A 24,259-nucleotide genomic window follows, 5' to 3' on the forward strand; every position below is an offset into this window, starting at 1 on the left:
GGGACCTGGGCCTCCCTCAAGCCAACGGGCTCTCCAGGATGCACGCACGACCTACAACCCGACCCTTGAAAAGGAAAGTACGGCCCGGCCACTCCGGGTGTGTGCTAGGAGGGCTTAGAGAGGGAAAGTAACTGGAGGCGGCCGTTTCGGGCGGACCCGCCCCCTCCCACGAGTTTCGCTGGCTCCTCGGCCCCGCCCCCTCTTTTATTCCGAGAGCTACGACCGGAGCTGAAACTTTGTAACCCGAGCGCGCACGCTCTGCCCTGATCCTGCCCCAGAGCGACCGAGAAGGAGGCGCAGAAGGTGGGGCGTGCGGGCGGGAAGGCTCGGGGACGCCAGCGCACGCGGAGCGGGGACCCGGGGAGAGCTCGCCGCGAGGAGGAGGAGCTGGAGGGGGAGCGGAGCGCGCGGCCCGGGAGCCGGAGGAAGTGATCCCGGCCGTGGGCGCAGAGTAGCAGCCGGGCCGGGAGGGTCCCGCGTCGAGCCGAAGCCAGGGTCTGGGGTCGCGTCCCCGCAGCTGCCGTCGCCCAGGAGCAGCAGCTGTGCCCGGGCTCCCGGCGGCGGCGCGGGGAGGAGGAGGAGCTGCAGCTGGACGGCGGCAGCTGGAGGAGGAGCCGCACGGCTGTCCCGTGTGTCGGGGAGAGGGCCGCGCAGCCCTGGCCGAGTGGCGCCGGGATGACCCGCTGACCGCGGCCATGCAACCTTGACGGGGCGCTCGGGCGCGCGGGGACAAGCCGCAGGGCGCGCTTTCCCGGGAAGGGGCCGCGGGCTCAGGCAGCAGGACTTGATCGCCGATTTGTAGCCCAGCGGGGAGCGAAGCCATTTACCATGGAACCCGTGACCAAGTGGAGCCCCAAACAAGTGGTGGATTGGACCAGAGGTGAGCGGCCTGGGGGGCCCGGTGTCTCCAGTCTCCGGAGATGGGGCGAACGGGGAGCTGGGGTAGGGGGTGCTCAGCGGCTCCTGCAGGCGAGAAAGCGTTGAGGGCGCAGCGCGGTGACAATGCAAACTTCTTCGGAGTCGCCTGTTCACCCCTAGCTCTTGTGCCTGTTTTCCGGGGTGCGGGTTGTGGCGAGCCGAGGGGAGCCCCATGTTTAACCCGGGGATGAGGGATGGCCTCTCTTAGGGACCGTGAGGGTTGGGGGTGTCGATCTCAGGACTGGCTGGGGGGCTCTCCGGGGCGGGGGCGCCCTCCCTGCCGTGCCTGGGTGCGGTGCCTGGCGCCCCGGCTGCCCGTCCCGGAGCGCAGAGGCACAAGGCGCCTTTGTGTGGTGACTCCCCTCGGACCTCGTAAATGCCGCCTGCCCGGAGCGGTGCGCATCGTGCCGAGGCGGTTGGACAGGTAAAGGGAGACTCCGGCGGCTTGCCGAGCCTCTGTTTTTCTTGGAAAAGGCGAGAGAGCTGCACGAGTGCCAATACTGAGGCATTCGCGCCGGCGAGAAACCTTGAGTCAGATTCCCCGGGACTCGGTGACTTTTGCTCCGGGAAGGCGCCAGTACCCCCGGTGGCGCTGCATTTTTAGGCCACATTTAAACCCTGGGAAGAAGAAATGTGTTTTGAACCACTCGCCTGAGTTATGCTGTATTTGGGATGAGAGAAAGCAGCGGGTGTGGTGGTAATGGGGGTCGAGCAGGGGTAGAAGCTTGTCCTCTGAGCTGTCACCCTTAGATTTTGGTACCTTTCAAGCTTTGGAGCAAAAGGGCATAGAGGTTCCTCAAGCCTCTTTGTACTGTTCTAAGGGAACGAGTCCATCCAGAACACACAGTGGTTTCATGGGTTCCTCCCTCCCAGCTCAGCATCTCTCTGTTTCAAGTCACTGTTTTTTTCTTTCTTCTATCTGCTCTTTCAGGTGAGGAATGGTGTCCCTTCTCAATAATAATAACTAGAATTGTATAGCGCTTTACAGTTTGCTCAGAGCTCTCTCTCTGTTATTGCCCTTGGCATCCCAGTAAGCCTGTGAGGTAGGTAAAACTGGTAAGACCAGGTCATCTTTCAACCTCTCCCACCCATGGCTGCGACATAATGAGCACCGATCATCTCTACATCTCATTCCTCATGCCTGCTTAGTGCACATGGACCACGTGCAGCGGGATGTCCTGGGAATACGGGATGTATGGGTTGTGTCAGTGGGGTATGTCTGACCATTTCCTGCTCCTCTGGGATGAGGGAAGGGATCCACTCTTTTTCTGAGAAGAGGTTTGTCCAGGGACCAAAATTTCCTGGGCTCTTACTTAAAATGAAGCTGAAAACAACAAATACTTGTACGTTGGATGAAGAGTAAATGGCATTGTCAGTGCTTGGCACAATACGTTACCTTAAAAGCTATAAATACCCAGACCCAATTTTGAAAATGGGGTGTATTCTCCCATTCAGGACACTACTGGATTCCTCAACTAGCAACTTGCTGAGGCTGAATTAGTTGATCTGTTTTACCTGTATGCCCATCATAGAGGCAATTTAAGAAATTGATGGTTTCAGCAATTTTTGGCCTCAAGAGCTCCTCTGTCCGATATGGTAGCCAATAGCCACACGTGGCTCTTCAGCCCTTGAAATGTAAGCTGTTCAGAATTGTGATGTGCTGTAAGTGTAAAATACACATACATGTGCAGACTTGGTATGAAAAAAAGAAACTAAACTATCTCAATTTTTTTACTCGTCTCCTGTCGAAATGAGAGTATCTTGGCTGTATAAGGTTAAATAAAATTTATTATTAAAGTTAACTTCACCTCTTTATTCTTACCTTCTTAAATATGGCTCCTAAAAACTGAAAATTGCATGAGGCTCACATTTGTGGCTTGCATTGTATTTCTATTGGACAGTACTACTCCAGAGTAGGGAAAGGGTTACAATTTATCACTCCTTGCTTTTCCTGATCCTCTGCCAGCCTACTTGATAATGTACAACCAGAAAAATTGTAACAGGCACACGGGAAGATTATGGAGTGAGATCTTCACACCTGCAAGATTTGTCTTTTTTTTTTTGGTCCCTCTTGGGACTGAGGGAGAAGTGTAAATTTACATCCTGTTATGTTTGTTTAGCATTTAAAAGGAAAAGCAGATTAAAATGCTTTTGGTGTCCCATTGCCTTAACGTTCTGACTTCGTTGAGATTGCTTTTATCTAGGGAAAGTTTCCTACTGACCTGAAAGAGCAATGACGGGTGCTTCGGTATCTTGGTGTCTGGAGCATTAGTTACTGACTAGGTTACATACCTGTGATTATCACGTGGCAACTTTATACGGAATGCTTGTGCCCTTTTGGACCCTTAAGTACAGCGTCACAGGATGACCTGGATACTTTCTGTGTTATAATCTAGAAAAGGTACAAGGAAAAGTGTGTGGCTAACTCTTAGATGACAAGAGGCTACATTCTCCCAAATTGCGTGACACATGACTTGAAGATTTTTTATAGTAGTGATGTGAACATATTGACTTTTTAATTAACTATTGACTTATGCAAACTTGTTTGCTTATAGGACTATTTTTAGCTGTCTTTGCTAACCTCTCCACCCAACCCCCATTTTATAAATACATCCTGCTGATAAAAAGCTCTTCATGTAGACTTTGCCACCCTTGATATTGCCTGAGTATAGATATGATGATTATGGGCGCTGCAGAAAGCCTTAGCTTTAAAACTATCTAACCCTGGCTACAATCGACAGCTTGCTCTGTGTTGATGTTATTAGGCAGATGCCTACATTAGGAAAAAGACTCATGTCTACAGAATGAATTAATTCATCTGGCTTTTACTGTTATTATTTTTTTATTATTATAATTTTTATTTGTATTAATCCTTACTATACTGTGACCAATTTTATCATAATATTAGTAAATCCTAAGTGTTCACAATGTGTCGGCACAGGTCTAAGCATTTGCAAGTATTAACTCATTTGATAGGCATAACCACTCTTTGAGGTAGGAAATATGATTTCCATTTTGCAGTTGAGGAACCTGAGACACAGAAAGGCTAAGTGCCTTGACCACTGTCACACAGCTGGGAAGTGACAGAGCAGTGTTTGACCTCAGGCAATATGGCTTCACTCTATTCCATCTTCTCAGGAGGTTCTTGCCAGGGTCCCTCCTAGAGGACTCTCACAATCTTCACCACATTGGTGAATAGACCTTTAGCATTCCCGTGATGTGAGATATTAATATCATACGTTAGTGGAGGAGAGGCACCTGGTAATACGTGTGCCTTATCCTACATATTGGGTATATGTCAGGAAAGTTATTTGGAAGTCAAATTAATTCATACTTCATGGCACCTTGCCTTTCAAATGACTCAGTCAAGGCTCTTGCAAGGCAAATGACCTTTTACAACATGTATCAGGTAAGAATAAGGTCAGCCGCACATAACCAAAGACCCAGTTTACAGTGGATTAACCAATGGGAATGTTGATTTTCCCTTGTAAAAGAAGGCTGGAGATAAGGAATTCAGGACTATATGGGGGCTCTGTGGTGCTGTCAGGGGCCCAAGCTCCTTCTGTCATCCTGTTCAGCCATTCTTAGCATGTGGCTTAGCGTGTGGCACTCATGTTCATACTAATGCCTCAGTGCAAGATGGTTGCTCCACCTTCAGGATCACTTTCCTATTCCAGGCAGGAGAAAGGAGACCCAGCGAGGACAAAAGACTGGTGGTAGCCAAGTCTTCCCCTTTAAAGAGGTCCCTAAGAAGCTCCATCAGGTGACTTGGCTTACATCTCAGGTGCCAGAACTGTCGCGTGGCCATCTCATGCTGCAAGGGAGGCTGGTTGCTGTAGTGTTTGTTGAGTTGGCCCTGAAAAAAATTTGAGTTTGTTCAATAAGGACAAAGGGGAGAATAGATATTGGTAGGCAGCCAGGAGTGTCTGACACACAGTCATTTACATGTACTGATTTTCATAGATCAGTTCTCAAAGTAGGACACATGTCACAATTTCCTGCTTTCATTCAGTCTGTAGGTCAGCCCTGTTTTAGAAATAGTGTTATGTTTTCATTCCTGTTAAGTTTTCTTGGGTCAAAACCTTAACTTGCATGAGGTCTTTGTCTCCAAGCTTGATTTAAATATTAAAAGTTGCATTGTAAAAAGCAACTACCCAAGCTATGCTTGGCTTGCTTTCAGGCCTTTGGGGAGTATTGTCAACAAGGAGGAAGGGCCATTGGTTTATCCCAGCAACCTTGTCTGTCTTGCCCTTGGTCGTTGATCAGCCTAGAATGGGCAAGCTCTCAATAAGTGTGTTGTTGAGTGGGCACATCTATAAAACCAGCTTTAGTCCCAGAACAGAAGTCTCTCTGCCAGTTTCTGGCGCTGCTAGCGTGGGTAACATTTCCACATCACCAACCAAGAGAAAAGGAGGCTTTCTTGCTTGAGGTCTGAGCTTGTGGGATTCAGGGCGTTTGTCCATTCTCCGTAATCTGATCATGGTGGGCACTGCTGTTTCCCTGTGATGTCTGTTAGTATGTGGCACTCACCATTTTGGTCATGGAGGGACTGGAATTTCCACAGTAACTATAGGGATCTGGTACATTGTAGGTCACCTGCAGAGTAGCACCTCGCTCTGTTGGCCCGTCACACAGAGGTCCCTTCTTTTTGTAATCCTGCTTCCAGTTGGGTTATGTGTTTTCCTTTAGCCTCTCTGGTCACTGAAGAAGGGAGGTCCTTTTCTTTTGGCAGTTGTGACCATCTGGCTGTAGGTCAAGAACTTTCCTCTTTATTCTACTCTCTTCCCAGTTCTGTTCTATCTCCTGGACTCCAGCCATAGAGTTTTCTTAATCATAATAATGGAAAAACATTCATTGAAGCATTTATTTTGTGTCAGACGCTGTGCTAAGTGCTTTATCTGGACTCCCTCATTAATCCTCGGAAAACCCAGTGAGGTGTACCAACCGTTAATAGCCCGTAAAGACGAGGAAACTAAAGCAGAGAGAGACAGAGTATTTGCTCAGGGTCCCTTATTTATGGGTCATGCTCTTAAATGCTCTCCTCTCCTCCATCACATCTTCGCTTCCATGGCTTGTACCAGGCACTGGAACTTAGTAGTGGGTGTGGGTTCTGGCATCCGACTCTGGGTTTGTGTCCCAATTCTGCTCCTGACTGTGTGGTCTTGTGTAAACTCTCAGTAAATTACTACTCCTTATTTTTATTGCTTCCTCTCCTCTTTTATCCTATAGCTCCAGGACGTAATCATTCTCCCCGAGCAGTCACGTCTGTCATAGGTTGATTCCTACCATTCAGGAGCACCAGTTGGTGCCAAAGAGGTTGCCCTGCTGTTTGCCAACTTCCAGGAGGATCCTGGGCAGGACTTGCATCTGGCCAGGAAGGTTCTTCGTTTGCTGACTGATAGATACCTGTTGCCAATATCATGAACCTTCTTTGGGTAAAGAAATTCAAACCTTATTTTCTCAACTTCTTTCTTATAGCAACTGGACTTCCAGTGGGCATGGTATTAGGACTGGCTGTTGCTTTGACTGCTGACTCCTGTCTGGTTCCTGGTTCATGACCAGCAGCATCCGTATCACCTGGGAGCTCGTTAGGGATGCAGAAGCACAGGCCTGTTGCATCAGAATCTGCCGTTTAACGGGATCCCCCGGGGGATCTGTGTGCCCGTTCCAGTTTGAGCAGCCTGCTTTAGCACGCAGCTGCAGACACCTTTCACGATCCACTGGTGGGTCCTGCTATCTGCTCTGACGTGGGCTCGATCTATTTTTTTTAAGTTCTCCAGTGACGACACTTAATTTCAGGATGCTTGACTTGGCTGCTAAAGCAAAAAAGCAATCTCAGGGCGTGTGCTTATGTTTATAAGCACCACCTAGCAACAGCATCAGGTAATTCTCAGCAAGCTAAACGAGACATTTCCCCTGAGATTTCTTGCATATTTCTTGGGACTTGAAGAGTTCTCATTACAGCCTTTTTTTTTTTTTAAGACAAGTGGTAAGAAGGGAGTTATGGGGTGATCAGTGGGCGCTGTGGTCCTAATTTCTTCTCAGGATCCTCTGGTGGACTTTGGGGGTGAGATGAGTCCTTGGCCAGTCACACTATCCTATGGTCTGGGACTTCTTGGGGTTCATCACCTTTAGCTGGTTTTTGGGCAGATTTCATTGTTGATGGAAAAAGACACCGAATGTCTTTTCAGGAATAAATAACCAGGGCAATTCTCAAAATCTGAAAGTATGTGTCATCCCAAGGCCAGGTGTCTCAGTTCTGTGCCCATGGAGACTGGGAGGTGACCTCTCCGTGCACTTGTATGCCTCCCTTTCTGCCTTCGCATCATTTCTTAGAGCTGCGAGGGCCTTTCCTCTCTGTCTTACCACTTTTGCCTGCATTTTTGACCATTCTTCGCCTGTTGTGTTCTAGCTCTGGGGTGTTCCTGTTCTCACCTGGCTTTCCCTTTCCTCTCATTTTGTGCTCTTTCTGGAGTTTTCACCACCGTCTTAGCCGCTAACTAGGCTTTTAATGAATAAAGCAAGTTTTATTTAATTTGTTCTCATTTGATTCTTTTCACAAGCCCGAGAGACGCCCAGTGAAGGCATCTCCTTTGCAGCTGAGGACATTTTGACTTTTGGATGTTAAATGAGTTGTCCAAGGTCAAAGGCCAGGATTGGGACCAGATGCCACAGGCTTCTGTCTGTTGTTCCGTCCAGTTCCTGGTTCCTCTGGCCAAGGTGGATGCTTCTAGTTCTCTCTGAATTGACGAGTGTGGGAAGGGGCGGCTTCAAAGACCTTTGGACTTTGGTGCTTCTGATTGTGCCCTCAGCATTTACACTCGTGGGGTACCTTCCTTTCCTTTTTTCATTACACAGTTTAAGCGGGACCCTACATATTTGAACCTGACCTGTTAGCCTTTGAGACTTACTATCAGTTATCTATTTTATTGTAGTTTGTTAATTGTGTTGCGTTATTTCAGAATGCAACTCAGGAATGGAATGAATCATTTCTCTTTGTTGACTCTCTTAATCTGATTTTTATTTTGAGTATCATATTGCAATTTTTTTGTCCATGTGATACAATAACATTTCTTATTTGGTAGAATCATACACACACACACACAAATACTTTAACTTTCTTAAGCAAAACCTGCAATTTTTGTGGCCCTGTTTTCTGCCTGTCTTTGACTCTTCACAGCTTCTTCATTTTTTTCTTTTTTGAGGACGATTAGCCCTGAGCTAACATCTACTGCCAATCCTCCTCTTTTTTGATGAGGAAGACTGGCCCTGAGCTAACATCCATGCCCATCTTCCTCCACTTTATATGTGGGATGCCTGCCACAGCATGGCTTGCCAAGCGGTGTGTAGGTCCGCACCTGGGATCTGAACCAGTGAACCCCAGGCCGCCAAAGCGGAATGTGTGAACTTAACTGCTGCACCACCGGGCTGGCCCCCACAGCTTCTTTATTTTAACTGCTTTGGGAGAGAACATCAGGCAGCTATAGTGAACAATACAGAGGCTTTGGAATAAGTTAGAACTGGATTCAAATTCTGTATCTGACACTCACTGGTTCAAAAGCTTGGGAAGTAACTTATCTTCTCCAAGTCTGCCTTAGTTTCTCATCTGTAAAATGGGGCTGATAATAACCAACTCACAGGGTTTTAGTTAGAATTAAAAGAGGTGATATAGGGAAAGCACTTTGCTTAATGCGCGGCATATAAATGTTCACACACTTATTATTGTTTAATTCGTAATAAGGCCAAGTAATATAATTGGATTATTTTTGCTTAATTATTTAATGGTAGTCACTTTTCACGTTTACCAATAATTTATGACAATTCCATCCTCCTCATTGGTATATAGGCAGCGAGTTAAATCAACTTCATTTTCTGTCTTCTCATCATTTCCTTGGATACTTTCCCCTCACTTCCTCTGAGGACCTTGTAGATCTAAGAGGAAGGTGGTTTCCCAGAAAGACTAAGTACTAGCTCTCTTGGAAAGGGCTTACGAAGAACACTTAGGCAGATGACAAATTCCACCCTGTGGTAAAAAGAGAGTTTCATTCATTCAACAAATAATTATTGACGATGTCCTGAGTTCCAGGTGTTGTTCTAGTGCTGGAAATCCAGCTGTGTTCTACGTGCAGGGGTCCAGCTGGGTCCTTGCTTTAATATGGTGATTGTGGGGATGACAAACAACTGTAGCAACAACCACCACCACAGCAAAACAGATGAACAGGAAAATGTCTGCTATTGATAAGTGCCAAGAAGAAAGGAAAGCAGAGATGTGAAGGAGAGTGACTGAGTGGGGGACTTCTTTGGTTGGTGTCATCAGGGAAGCCTCTCTGAGAAGATGACATTTAGACATGAATGACAAGAAGGAACCAGCCGTTGGAAAATTAGGTGGAAGAGTATTGTAGGCAGAAGGAACAGCTAGTGCAAAGGCCCTGAGGTATGAATGAGCTTGGAGTGTCTGAGGAATGGAAGTATGGTGGAGTCATGAAGAGCAAGGATGGCGGGGTGGTGGTGAGTGGAGCTGGGGTGAAAGAGATACACCAGATCATGTAAAGTCTTATGAGTCTTGGTCAAGCGTTTGCAATTTTTTCTAGTTGTTATGGAAAGCAGGGGATGACATGAGCTGATTTGGATTCTTGGGGCAGAAGGTAATTTAGGAGTCCAGCTGGAAGGCACTGCCGTGTTCTGGAGATTCTGGTATCTTGGACTAAGGTATCGATGGCTCCAGTGTTTGAGAAGCTGAGTTCTAGGTACAGTTGGTTCATTGACAGCTTCACCTCCAGATAATTTTAAAATTATGTTTGAAATTGAGATGTATATTCATTTATTCTTTTTCTTTCCCTGCCAGGGTTAAGAGAACCGCCTCCTCCCTTCATGCAGGTTACGCTCTTGTCATTTGAAGGAGAGAGGCGATCTCTCTTTTCCATTCCCGCGCTTTGCTCGCATCATTGTTCTTTCCTGGCGCGATTTGCTGGGAGCTGCAGTTTCTGAAGCTGCTTATTCATCGATGAATAGGGTTATTTGTGAAAGTGGACTTAGCCTAGTTTGTTTTCTTTGACATCAAATGGCTGATTGCAGTTTTTAACCTGGGATCAGAAGGGTAAACACAGTGGTGTTTATTAGAACAAAACGGTTCCTTCGAATGCGGGTCAGGAGGTTGCAAAAATTAGAAAGCTTTCTATGTGAAAATCTTAAAAATATTTGAGTCAAAAGAACTAGTAGGTAGATGTGATTTAAAATATTTTGTTCCGCTGACAGACTATCCTCATTTTACTTTAGAAAATAGAATCACCATGCTTCTGGTTGAATAGATGGCATTTTGAGAAATTTTCAACAGGTGAGAGTCAAACACAATTTTTTAACACTTGATGCATCAGTTAACAGGCGGGCGTGAGTGGGAGAGAGTTGAACGGAGGTGGGCTCATATCAGAATAACCTGGAAGCTTGCTACACACACCTGATATCACCCTCCCCTCCCCAGGGAGTGTCTCAGCCCTCTTGGAGGAAACCCCCTACGTGTTATCTGTCAGAAAAGGCGGCGATTATGATAATCTGCATCATGCTTTCCTCAGGAAAGCCTTTTAGTGAAAGGAAACATTCTATTTCCTATTTTCAGAGATTTGTAGCAGAGGGGAAATTCAGTGCTTTTGGGTTTAGGAGTGGATGTGTGTGTGTGTGTGTGTGTGTGTGTGTGTGTGTGTGTGTGCATGCATGCATGCGCTCGCTTCTGTTTTCAGCTTTAACCCCTGTTAATTGAACAGTCTTTCGTGTTCACAGAGCGATTTTATATGACGATATGTTAAAGAGAATCGGGGTAAAGGACTACCTGGAATGCGATCTTTGGAACAGAGGAGAGCTGGTGTGTAGAGTGGTCCAGAGTTCATGTAACACCTGCTGGTGTTGTCAGCACTGTCTTAACAGGGATTCCAACTGGAGTCTTAACCTAGCCGTGAGCAGCTGACACGACTGTGAGTAGTGTTTATGAATACGCCTGTCTACACCAAAGCCTAAAATTGTTAGTAATACACATTTGAAAAAACACAAAGACTCCTTGCTAGTGAGACGTCTAGAGACATAAGATGTGAAGTGCTTTGGTTGGAAGCGCCCCTAGGCCAAGCTGAGGAACCTTCTAGAATGCTGATGTGTAAAGAGAGACCCTTTTTGGAGGTGGAGAATCTCTTCATTCTTATTCGGCACCATCTAATCGGGACACTTAAGGAGCACCTATAAATGAATGGCGGTTGTGCCTGACTCCTGACGTTTTTAGACTGAGATTTTTCAAGAAATTCTTTCCTGGCCACATATATGTGGTGCTTCTCAACATCTTGTCACTGTTGTCCTTGGACTTCCTTTTTCAGCATCAGCATCACCTGGAAACTTAGACATGTGAATTCTCAAGTCCTGTCCCAGACTCACAGAACCGGAACCCCGGGGGAGGTTCTCAGGAAGCCGCGTCCCTCGGGCGATTGTGGTGCCGGCTAAAATCTGAGAACCAGTGGTCTGTGTCACTCATGTGGAGCATACAAAAATAAGGGAGGCAAGGCAGACTGTCCCCCGTAAGTCCTGTCTGTAGTTGGTCTTTAGCCGATAGATAATGATTGCTTAGGAAGGAGAACTCTTCTAGGAGGGACAAGTTACGTATTCCACTGGGTGAGGTAGTGCACCTAGGTGTGTCCGTGTCCTTTCCAGAGTGGGCAGGGAGGGGTTACAGCTGCTACCCCCCTGGGCTCCTAGCTAGCTGCTACAGTCTAAGCCCAGGGGATGCTTCTGTTGTGCACCTCCGTGAGCGCTCAGCGCCGGGAACGCAGAAGGAGGGCAGTGTTTGACAGTCTGCAGGGACCTGGTTGGGTTTTGTGTAGAATATCCAGGGCTTGCTCTAATAGAGGAGCAGAATGTCACACCCCCTCCTTCATTCCGTTTTGAGAGAGAGTGGCTAGTTCTTCTCGCTTACTGAGCACTTTAGGTTTTGGCTTTGAACAGGGCATCCAAATGCAGAGAGAAGGGAAGGAAAGAAAAAGCGGAAAAGAGAAATACTCAGAGTGGCAAATACCTTGCAGCTCAAGGTGAAAAGCTCTTTGGTCTTAGTACACGGACATGGCATCGGTGTGGGTGAAGTTTGAGAGCCCCTGCAGTTGACAAAGGCTGAGAGAGTCTGACATTAAAAAGAAACTACAGAAGTGAACGCTGAAGACCAAGAATGGCACGGAGACTTGCAACAAGAGTTGCAAACTCAGATGCCAACAGGAGACAGGTGGGCAATGTCAGAAATTTGAAATTTGGGTCATGTGAGACAATAGGGAGTGGTGGAGACTGTAGCAAACCCAAAGACACATTTACTGCTCAGTTTCTGCTGACTCTGGACCTACCGTTTTCAGATCTTCTACTTTTTGATTTTTGGTTTTTTTTTTAAAGATTGGCCCTGAGCTAACATCTGTTGCCAGTCTTATTTTCCTTCTTCTCCCCAAAGCCCCCAGTACGTGTATATTCTAGTTGTGAGTGCCTCTGGTTGTGTCAGGTGGGACGCCGCCTCAGCGTGGCTTGAGTGGTGCCATGTCTGTGCCCAGGATCCGAACTGGTGAAACCCCGGGCCGCCAAAGTGAAGCACATGAACTTAACCTCTGTGCCACCGGGCCAGCCCCTGTACAGAAAGATTTTATGTATCACTTGAAATAGGGCAGATTCCCCAAATTTCTGTGCTGGTTGGTTGGGTCCTGTTTGAAGCAGGAAGGTGTCAGTTGACTCAAGGTCTTTCTGTCTTCATGGTGCTCTGAACTGGGAAACAAAACAAAGAAAAGCACTAACTTTAGTACCTAAACTGGAATAGTACTCAGTCGAAAGTACAATCTACGATTTCATAAGAAAAACTATGGAGTATTTTGACCTTTCACTTGCTTTGTAAGTGAACAGACCCCCCCCCCCCACACACACACATACACAAGTATACAGACTATACACATACATGCATATATGTTCCTTATAGATGACCTTTGTTAAACCTTCATTAGATTTTTATTTCAACTATTAATTCTCTTTTAAAAACCCAAAATGAAAAAAATTTATAGATTTCCTTTTTGGTACCAATTACTCTGCTTCGTGCTGGGAACAGAAAGATGAGTTAGATGTAAATGAAGCCTGTGGTCACGAAGCTCCCAGTCGGTCAGGAGGCCGCAGTTAGCAGGTGGCATTGAGCTGCTCTGTGTGCTGGGCCCTTGCTGTGGCTTTTGGTGGCTTAGTCAGTCCTCACGATGCTTATTTGACAGTGACACTTTTATTGTCTTTATTTTAGAGTTCAGGAAGCCAAGCCCTAACCCTCCTGAGGTTGCGTAATTGGTATGTGGCTTTGAATCCAGAAACACTTGATTTGAGAACCTGACCTCTCACCTGGCTGGTCTTTGGTCCCAACATAGGTTTGGCCTGGTAATAAGTTTCAAGGACAAGGAAGAAACATGTATGTTATTAACAGTATGGTTTGAATTGATCTACTTAACTTTAACCTATAATTTCACCACTCAGTAAAAAAATTCTAGAGAAATTCTTTTCTCTTTATCATATTTGACTGGGCTACAGTAAATGGGAAAAGAGGGGGTTTAAAATATATTTAATGGGATTATGTAACTTTTGGATAGTCACTTAATGTTTTTAGGTTCTAGTTTTCTCATAAGTTAGATTTCTGGGATTGTCTGAATGTGTATTTTAAAAGACTAGAAGGAAATAAATACATCACAATGCCAGCGTTGGTGTTCTGTGGGTGATAGCATTAGAGATGGCTTTTATTCTCTTGTTGGTACGTACCAAGGTAAATGATTTTTCTCGTATTCAGAGCTATGACTACTTTCTGCTTGGCTTCTCATCCTCAGCTGCTTGGGAATCAGAAAAGCCACAAAGGGCAATGTGGGAGAGAATATTGGACTCACTTTCCTGTCTTTCTTTCCAGGATCTTGAGCCATCAAGTCCTGGCAGCTGTAGTGGCCTTCCAACTGTTACGTTCCAACTTCTAGCCTGTCTGTTAGATTTCTTTTTCAGTCTTGTCTGGTTGGTTTGATGCATGTTAATCCAGCAGAGCCAGATGTATCCCGTCACGAGGTCTGGAACTTAGGGTGTCGGAGCTCAGATTTTAGTGGGCATAAGAGTCACTCACTACAAGGACCAATGACTCCTGGGCGACTTCCAGAGAGTTTGCTAACGTAGGTGTGTGGTGTGGCCCTGGGAGCTACGTCTTTCACAGGCAGCCCCGTACATCTTTTCCAGATGGTCTGTGAACCACAGTTTGAGAGGCACTGACTTTTTTTTGGTAATTTTTTACTTAGTTTGACTTACGGGCTGACTTTATTTGTTTTTGTTGTTTTTTATTTATTCTTTTTTTTGAAGAAGATTATCCCTGAGCTAACATCTGCCACCAATCCTCCTCTTTTTGCTGAGGAAGACTGGCCCAGAGCTAACATCTGGAGAGGCACTGACTTTTAAGAAGTTTCTTCTTAATTCACTGAATAATGGGGAAATACTACAGGGGTTTGAAAGGAAGCGTCTTGCTGACAGAACTGTGGGAAGTGGGGAGGGCTATGAAGGGAGGGTGGTTAGGGGCTGAGAGACCAGCTCTGGGAGGCATTTGGGGTGGTCTCTCAGGGAGAACTGAAGAGGCCTGAGCTAGAACAGTGGCGTTGGGAAGGAGAGGAGGGAAGAGATGCCGAGAGAGGCACGGCCCACGAGCAGCCTGGAAGCCTTGGCAGGGTCTGAATGTGAGAGTGGTGAGAGGGGGACTTCACTGTCCCAGTTTTGTACCTGAGTGGCTTAGCATGACAACACTGTTAAAAATGTATTGAGGGGCCGGCCTGGTGGTGCAGCGGTGAAGTTCGCACGTTCTGCTTCGGCGGCCCGGGGTTTGCTGGTTCGGATCCTGGATGCAGATATGGCACCGCTTGGCAAAAGCCATACTGTGGTCGGCGCCTCACATATAAAGTAGAGGAAGATGGGCATGGATATTGGCTCAGGGCCAGTCTTCCTCAACAAAAAGAGGAGGATCGGCAGCAGTTAGCTCAGGGCTAATCTTCCTCAAAAAAAAAAAAAAAAGTAGTGAATTCTGGGAGGAGCTGCTTTACGGGTTCAAGCGTGAGCACACCTTACTTGTACCAACCTCAAAAGCTGTTCTCGTTTGTCAACGATACATCTTGCATGGCACCAACATCTTGGCTGATTCAAACCCTTAAGAAGACACAGAGCTGTCTCTTATTGCAGCACTATAATTGTCTCATGTTTTAATGAGGTGTAAATAGCATGCATCTTGGCACATGAGATGTGTTAAAATAGGAGAGTGTTAGCTAAAATTCAGGTCCTCTAACTTGAGTGCGAAATGATGCAATATACATGAGTATGACACCCAGAATTATTCCTGTACAGTGCATTCTGAGACACAGAACACAAAACGAACTAGAGGGTTAGAGTCCTGCAGGACAGAGTGTAAATGGAGGTAGGAAATCAGTGCTGATAAATGCAAAGTGCGTCTTGCAGGACTCCCTGAAGTCTCGTCCAGTGCTTTGTGAGATGAGCAGTTCTGGCTAACAGGTCTGGCTGCAGTTGCTCTGTGGGTGGGTGAGCTGGTTCTCTGAGATTAGTGCCTTCTTTGGGTTGCCAAAGCAAACCTGTGAGTGGAAACACCAACCGGAAGAGAGCCGGGTGTGTAGAGCTCTTCCAGGGCCTGGCATGAAAGGGAGGGGGTGGCGGGTCTTTCCTCCACAGGCATGATGTGGCCCATTTTCTTACTCATCGTTGGTCCAGCCAACCCTCAGAAGTGGATGTGATTTCCCTCAGGTAAAGGTAACAGATTCTTGACTTCACAGGATCAGCTATAAAATGAGAGCTGATTTTTCTTATAACATCTTCCCCAGTATTCTGCATGGCTGACCTTTCTATGAAAACTGGTTACTTTCTCACTTATGATTTTTAAATTAATACTAACTCCACTTACCTGATATCCCGAAACGAGGCCGCTTGTCTTTCACATCAATTTTAGGTCTGGAGACGGTTTTCGGTGAAGTGCCGTATGACAGAGACACGTTAGGAAAAGTCTCACTCTGACCGTTTGCACTTAACTCACTCTTAGTCTGTTAACTAGAGTGCCCTGTTAACTGGCGCTTCCACCAAGTCTGGTGGGGGTTGAAAGTCACCATGCATTCATTCAACAAGTATTTATTGAGTACCTACTGAGTGCCAGCTACTGTTCCAAGAGCTGAAAGTACAGCGGTGAATAAAGTAGATGATAGTTCCTGTCTTCCTCAAGCTGATAGTCCAGTGGGGGTAGACCGACAATAAATGGAATTCGCAGCACAAAGATGTGGTCCCTGCTGTGGGGAAGGCCACAGGTGGATGCCGGAAGGGAGTGGGGATGCAGTTTTAACTAGGCTGACCAGCGAAAGATTTCAGTGATCAGTGCTTCTAGCAGGTGGAAGAATGGTCTTGGCCAAGGGAAGAGCAGATACAAATGCCCTGAGACAGGAGAAGGCCCAACACGTGGAAGGAGCAAGGAGGCCAATGTGGCTGGAGCAGAGTGAGTGAGGGGAGATCAGAGAGGAGAGGGGAGGCCAGATGGTGCAGAGCCTTAGGGATTATTATATATATTTTGGCTTCAGTTTGGTGTTTTGGGGAGCCATTGGAGGGTTTTGAGCCAAGGAGTGATAACAGATTTATGTTTTAAGATTACAGTCGTTGCTGTGTTGAGAAGACTGAAGGGGCAAGAGTGGAATGCTATGGCCATAATCATTTGAAAGATGATTGCTTGGACCAGGTGTTAGCTGTGGCCGGCATGAGAGGTGGCCATGTTCTGGGTATTCTGAAAGGCCAATAGGATTTACCGAGAGGTTGGATATTGGTGTGTGAGGATGTCCATCAACTGTTTGGCCTGGGGAGTGGGAAGGATGGGCTTGCCATCCACAGAGAGGTGGAAGAGTGTGGGAGGAGAAGGTTGAGGGGAGGCTATTCACATTTAGATTGACAGTGCCTATTAGTCTGTGAAGAGAAGTAGGTAGTTGGGTATGTGTCTCTGAATTAATGGGGGAGGGTGGGACTAGATAGAAATTAGGCGGCCGTTGAATCTTTGAGACTAGATGATGTCATGAAATGAGTGAACAAAGGGAAACAAGAGAAGAGAAGAAATCTGGGGCCTTCCAACTTTGAGAAGTCTGGGTAGTGAGCAACCAGGAATATTGCTGTGAAGTTGTTACCAGTAAGTAGAAGGGAAACTAGGAGAGGGTGGGGTCCTGAGGCCAGTAAGGGGAGGACAGAGAGTCGACCAGTGTGTTTAGCTGTGTGAAGGATGTTGGTGAACTTGACAGGGTAGTTCTGGTGGGTTGAAGGGGGCGAAAGTCTGAGTAAATTCAAGAACCAATTCAAGAGTAAATGGCAGAATAGGACTTGCTGTCCCGAGAGGCCACCCAAGTTAAAGCATCTCCCTGAATGAACACAGCGCTCTTGATTCGCAGTGGGACTTAAGTACTGAATGCATTTTATTTTAGTTCTTTAAGATGTGTCGTCAACTTTTGGAATAGGTAACTGTTTGGTAACTGGATATTTGATAAATCGGGATATGTCATGCCCTCCTGTGCTGGATAAAAGCGCACTGCAGATTATGCAGTCTCTAACTCTAATACTAACAAAGCCATTCATTTAGAGAATGACTGTGCCGGTGGCTTCTATAGTTAAGAGTTACTCAGCAGAAATTCTGTCTGCATTTTTTTTTCCCACATTTATTTGGAAGACTAGCTCTCTACCTGAGTTCTGTGTTATTCCATAGATTACTCATTTAGGTAGAAAAGATTTGTTATGGACAGATCCAAAACCTTGGAAGAATTTCTTATTGCTGATGATTTGCCTTCATGTATGATAAGACTTATCTGAAATATTCAGAATGCCATGAAATCGTATATAAATAATGTCTATTACAGCCCGTACATGGAAGCCATTTGTTAGCAGGAAAATTGGTGCAAATAGAAACTAGCCAACTTTAAATGTAACTCATCCAATCTTTATTGAGCACCTCTCATTTGTAGTGTTCTCTGCTAGGTGCAGTGAACAAGACAGGCCCCTGTGTCTTTGGCAGCTTCCATCATGTGGTGTACACAGACAAGTCCACAGGCATTTAAGTACAGGGCATCCTAGCAGCGCACAGGAGGAGTATGTAACTCCAATTTGAAGGGAAGCAGCATAGAGGGCTTCTTGGAGGAAGCGACGTCCAAATCAAGACCTGTAGGATGAGCAGGAGGTAGCCAGGCCTAGAGTAGGGGAAATAGTATTAGGCAGAAGACTAGGAGGGAAGGGAGAGGTGGCATTTGCTAACAACAGAAAGAACTTGGTTGTGTTGGATCTATTATGAGGTAGAGTGGAAAGAAGTGAGGCTGGAGAGGTGGTGTGTGGGGAGGGGCCTAGATCACCGGGCCCTGTTTATGCCTCTGAGCAGGTGGAAACCAGTGAAGGGTTGGTATCTATGAAAGGCTTTCCTTTGTGGAGGAAGTGTGTGTGTGTGTATACATACGTAATACATATATATACTCACACACGTACATGTAACTATACATATATATGTATATATGTTTTAAGGCTCCTATATGTTGTTTGATTCAGGATTCTATTAGGGAGACACCTGCCCCTTTTATGGAACATGGCATTATATTGGCTTTTGGACCCGGAGTGAACTAGTCACTCTTCTGTAAAGGGGGATCCCCTGAATCTCAAGGAGAAATATCAGTTAAAGGCTCTGTGCAAAAATTACCTTGACTTCCTGGGTATTTAGTTCCTTTGACCTGTGAAATGTGAAACTGATTGGACTTTTAGCATAAAGAAACATAAAACATGAAAACTCTTCATTATAAAAAAGAAGGAACTACTAAAACTTTGACTTGAGTTGAACAAGAGATAGGAATGGGCTGCCAGGCAGTGGGAGAGAAAAGGGAATGTAAGCAGTGTGGTAGCGGGAGGAACAGACCCTGGGGGCAGACGGGGTGCGGATGGTGGGATGGTGTGCCCAGAGGACCAAAGTGCTGAGGGGAGTGTGGAGGAGTGTGGCCTGGAGGTCACACCTTGAGCTGTGGGTGTTCTGTGTGTTATCCCCTGTAATCTGCTACCCATGGCTGATTAATGATTAATAATTGTTTCTAGTCAGCATAGAATATAGTCTTTATATATTCAGAGTCTTCACTCCAGGGGGTGAGCCAGAGCATAGCATAGTATTTGTAGGAATTTATTGTCTAGAAGTGATCAGAAGTATCATCCAGGGGTTTGGAAGGCTCCCCCTAGAAGGATGGTCCAGCATGTAAGACACATTGTCCTTCTCCCCCCATTTCCACTTTTAGCTTGGTGCCATTTTTACCTAAATCTTGCAAATGCTTACTCTGACCATTTCACACCCTAGTTGACTCATGCTTGCTATACCAGATCCAGAAGGAGTCTCGTGGGTATTCATTTCAGAGTTCCTGAACTCTGGGAGAACACACAGATTATACTTAAAACTAATGGGGCTTGATTATGGTAGGATGAAAAAAAAGAAAATAAGAACCCACCTCTGCAGGGTGTGGCTTTTCTCTTGCTTTGCGTTGTTTCCCAGCTTGTTGTGGGTGGTTGACATTGCCACATCGTTCCCAGGGTTCAGCACAGACTCAGTTCTGGGAAAGCATCCATCTTCAGCAGTCCATTGTTATAGTTCATCGGAAGGTGGGTTTAAAAATATTTAACAAGGTAAAATTTTAGTTTCTAATAGTTACCATTTAGAAAAAACAGCCAATTTTTCTGCTCCTTTGTAACTTCTTTTTGTATCAGTGGGCTCGCTGGTGACAAAAACATCTCGAGGGTGTTTTTGCTTCTTCATCTTTTTTTAAAAAGCCGTATCATACGTATTGACACCTTTTTTCAATTTTCTGATTTTATTTTTTTTTTATTTTTATTTTTTTTTTTTTTTTTTAAGATTTTATTTTTTCCTTTTTCTCCCCAAAGCCCCCCGGTACATAGTTGTGTATTCTTCGTTGTGGGTTCCTCTAGTTGTGGCATGTGGGACGCTGCCTCAGCGTGGTCTGACGAGCAGTGCCATGTCCGCGCCCAGGATTCGAACCGACGAAACACTGGGCTGCCTGCAGTGGAGCGCGCGAACTTAACCACTCGGCCACGGGGCCAGCCCCATCAATTTTCTGATTTTAAAATTAAGTTGAGATAGTATGTATTGTTCCAGCTCTGCCATAGAAATTCTGTCTTGTAAAATCATGGTCTCATGAATCAAGGAGAAAAGGAACATTTTCTAAGACTCCTAACAAAAAGAAAAAAAGTACAAATGCCTTTAAGCAACCTTAGGAATTCAGGGAGAATTCCTAGAAAAATCTATCTGGCTAAATGCAATCGTGGTGTAGACTTCCTGGAAGTGATAAATGAGGTGAAATCCATCTTTTGTAATGACTTAATTGTCATCAGAATATCTGAAAACAATTTTGTGGGTCAAGGTCAGCAATTATCACTCTTGGTGATAACTAACTATAATGTTATAAAAACATAAGGCTCTTTTTCTGTAAAAGAAGATTACATACTATAGATCTTATTATAATTATTGGTTTTGTTTGCTTTTTACAGATACAAAGTTATAGTGAAAGTGACATTGTTGCAGTGAGATATAAGGAATAGAGTTGTTTTGTTTTGTTTTTTTTTGTTCCGTACAGATAACATTCTTTTTCTCTTTTAAAAATGGTCATTTTGATCCCAAAACCCAGTGATAGGATTAACATGTGTACTTGAGAGGGTCAGGGATGGTGTCTGTTTATCTACTCAAATTAGGGCCAGGCAATAAAGGTCTTTGGTAAACCCTTGATAAGGAGGAAGGTGAAACCTAAAAGTCAAAGTTGGAATCAGCTTTTAAAAATCGTGACCCTCGCTGGAATGTCTCTGCTTTGGGGGAAGGTTGGAGCGCATGCCTGTTGTTAATTGCCTGCCGTAGAGTACTATTTGTTTCACTCTTAAGGATTTTGCCTGGAGAGAAGATGCATTCATGCATCCATTCATAGTCTCCTTCTCTCTCAGTGTCTCTCTGTTTGGGTTATGTAAATTTGTGTGTCGGGGCGCCATTCCTCATTAAAACCTTGGTGGCTGCTGCAACACTGCATAGTGTTTAAGAGCCAGGGCTGACTGCTCCAGTTTGAGTCCTTACCATCACTTCTTAGATGTGTGATGTTGGCCAAGTGACACAGTGTTTATCCACTAGCTTCTTTTTCAATTTGGGGTCTCACAATTACTAAACTTGCAGAGTTTATGTTGGTGGGGGGGGGTACGTGAGATAACGCAGGTGAAACATTTACCACAGTGAAAGGTAAGCTAACCTGTATGGCGTATAGTAAGCACCTGATGAAACCCAGCTGTTGTTTTGTTGTGTAGACTACAGGGATATCCTGGAGAAAAAATTTCACATTTCCAACAAAATAGTTTCAAATTAAACAAAGATACCCTGCCTTCTACAACAGCCCAGTGGGAAGAATGGTAAAGAGCAGAATGTGGGGCTGGCCCAGTGGCACAGTGGTTGAGTTCGCATGCTCCACTTTGGTGGCCCCAGGTTCACAGGTTTGGATCCCAGGCACAGACCTAGCTAGCACAGCTTGTTGAGCCATGCTGTGGTGGCATCCCACATAAAACAGAGGAAGATTGGCACAGATGTTAGCTCAGTAACAATCTTCCTCACCAAGAAAAAAAAAAAAAGCAGATTGGATCACGTATCTTTTGGGGCGTATGTTGATATAAAACAGCACTGGAAAGAGGAATTGCCAATTATACCTCTTAAACTACAAGATGTGGATGATTTCTTAAATTTCTCACCCTAGTTATTCCACTAACATAGTGTTCTGAGACTTGACAGCTACTAAGGGTCATCTGCGGAATACGATCATTAAAAGTCAGGGAGAACGCTGTCGCCAAAGGGAGGCCCTTGAAGTTTATGTTGCTTGTATCACAATTAATGTCCCCGACTTGTTACATTTCCTGCTTTACTGTGGCTTTTGATAACTGGTGGGTGTGACAGTAATCCTTGGGTGTGGCCACGGTGTAGTATGTATTCCACTGAGTAATCGTCTTCTGTCATCATCTGGTTGGGCAGCCCCACATGGCAGGCACTCCGTCTCGCCAAGCCCAATTAAGGAAACCGGTTGGTTTCTTCTCGGGAGCCAAGAAGTGATTTTGTAAGATCTGCTCCTGTAAGCTCTGTGGGAATAGCTATCACAATGGTGATCACTTCTGTCCTTGTCACCAGAGTTGCTTCCCCCCGTTTCAGAATCGTAGAAAGTCACAAGCTTCTCAAAGGTCTTTTAGGTTACAGACGTGAAAAAGGGAGGAAGGGTGATCCCCACAGGCCTCAAAGAGACACCTGTGCAGGTAGGCACCCGGAGTGATGGGCAACCTGTTGCCACTGCTGAGTAGACCTGGGCTTATGAGTAAGACTCGGACCTCATGTTTGTTTTGAGAGGCGTGGGGGGTTAAATAAAAAGCTTAACTATAGACTTTTTATAAGCCATCTTTGAGCCGAGGGAAAAAGTGATTTCATATTTTAGTTCCTGTGTATGTGTTTCTGGAACAGAAATTTCACTGCAATTAATGTAGAAAAGTTGTCTTCCAACTGGATCAATCTATACTAGCCGATAGAGAGAAACTTCCCCTGGAGAAACTTATTGGCACATAATTTCTTCTAGGTCAGTTTCCAACTTAGTATATTTGCTTATTTTATGTTTATGGATTACTTTAAAAAATATATTTGTAAGATGTCTATTCCACTCCCTGCCCACCTCCCACCCCCCACGTTATAGCTTTAGATCTCTGTGTAGGGAAATGCAGTCCATGATTAATGGATTAAAGCCCAGCGTGTTCTAGATGCTATCAGTTTTCAAACTTGTACGCTGAATTTAGAAGTTGAAAAAATCCACAGAAAATCTCATACAGAGAGAGTTAAAATCTGTTCTGATTGGCAGCACTGTCTTCAGTGGAAGAGGCAGTTTTGCCTTCTAAGAAAGCAGGGCTGGGGAGTGAGGCTAAAAATCCCCTCTCTGAAGGCCCGGAACAGTCAGACCAGGAGCAGCGAGTAGGCCTGGGTGGCTAATTCACCATCTGTTCACAAGCCTTGAAGACCCAGGGTTTGCTGTCATGCCTTTTTCTTACTGCAGATAATAGCAATTCAGTTTTATTTTCAAATTTTTCTTCATTTTATTTGGAGGAAGCTGTAAGGGAAAATCATATTAGGTTTGAGATGAGTGAGACCAGGGGATCCTTACAGTGAAGAAATGTTAGGCATTAGGCAGTGCTGAGATGCTAATCCTAGTTAGGTCTGTGAAGTGGGAGGCGGCCTGTGTCTTAGGAAAATTGGGCTCTGTCTTGACTTCTACTGGGAACATAACAGGCGAGAGTGTTTTTCTAGGACTGTGGTTCCAGCACTATGATTTCCATGATTTTTCCCGTCACTAACTATAATTTTGAGGGTTGGTGATAACCTTAGATCATACAGTCCAAATCATGTTCTTTTGAGTGAATAAATTGTTTCATTTTATACTTAAAGAAATTGTGGCCCCGAGAGTTACCCGGCTAAGATGTGGTGGCGGGACCGAGACTAGAACCGAATTCTCCAGACTCCCAGTCTAGAATGTTTCTGATTATACTATTTTCCCAACTTCGCTCTAATCACACCCTTCCTGCTGAAGTCCTATAAAATTTACAGCCTTGTAGGTCCCACCCGCAGCAGTAGTGGGGAGCATCCGAGCTCTTTTCCTGTCTGGACCGTGGTCCACATCAATAAGCCTGTATTCACTGCCAAGTGATGAGGAGCTTTCCGTTTACCAGGGGACATGTCAACACTAACTACACAATATGGTCTGGGACATTCAGTAACGGACATGTTTACAGGCCTAGGAGCCGTTCACAGGAGCATAGAATGCAGTGTGTGCGCGCGTGTGTGTGTGTGTGTGTTTGGGGACAGTTGCTTTGGGATGGTTTAAAAGGCTAGAGGGGGGTTTGCCAGCCACATGGGGAGTCTGGGTGGGGTCTTCTAGGTGGAGAGATTTAGAAAACTAAAAACAGTCTGTTGGCAGTGGTGGAGGGTGAAGTTGGCAGTGGGATCCTGGCAAATTGCAGAAATCAATAGGTTGTCCTCACGCTGTCACCTTCTCCAGCCTGTTTCAGAATGGAAAGAGATTGTGGAAGTTTTCTCCGTGACCCTGTTTTCTTTTAAGCTGAAGGATGTTAAATGCCTTTGAGTATGATGGCTCGTGTGACAGTGTAGAGGTTGTGTGGACTGTTGGGTGCCTGGAGGCTCCATGGCTTAGGTGTGATCAGGGGAGAAGGTTCCAGAATA

General features: G+C 45.5%; 1 protein-coding gene across 1 annotated transcript in view; it reads left to right on the plus strand.

Annotated features, from left to right (window-relative positions):
- Positions 1–204: 204 nt before the first annotated feature.
- The window catches only part of CNKSR3 (CNKSR family member 3), an 86,433-nt gene continuing 62,378 nt past the window's right edge, over positions 205–24,259 (plus strand). Inside the window, exon 1 of the mRNA XM_008529093.2 lies at positions 205–880. Within this exon, the coding sequence (XP_008527315.2) occupies positions 829–880 (52 nt within the window). The 5' untranslated portion in view covers positions 205–828. The remainder of the gene's footprint in view (positions 881–24,259) is intronic.

This window comes from Equus przewalskii, chromosome 32 (assembly GCF_037783145.1).
Source record: "Equus przewalskii isolate Varuska chromosome 32, EquPr2, whole genome shotgun sequence".
NCBI classification, from domain to species: domain Eukaryota; kingdom Metazoa; phylum Chordata; class Mammalia; order Perissodactyla; family Equidae; genus Equus; species Equus przewalskii.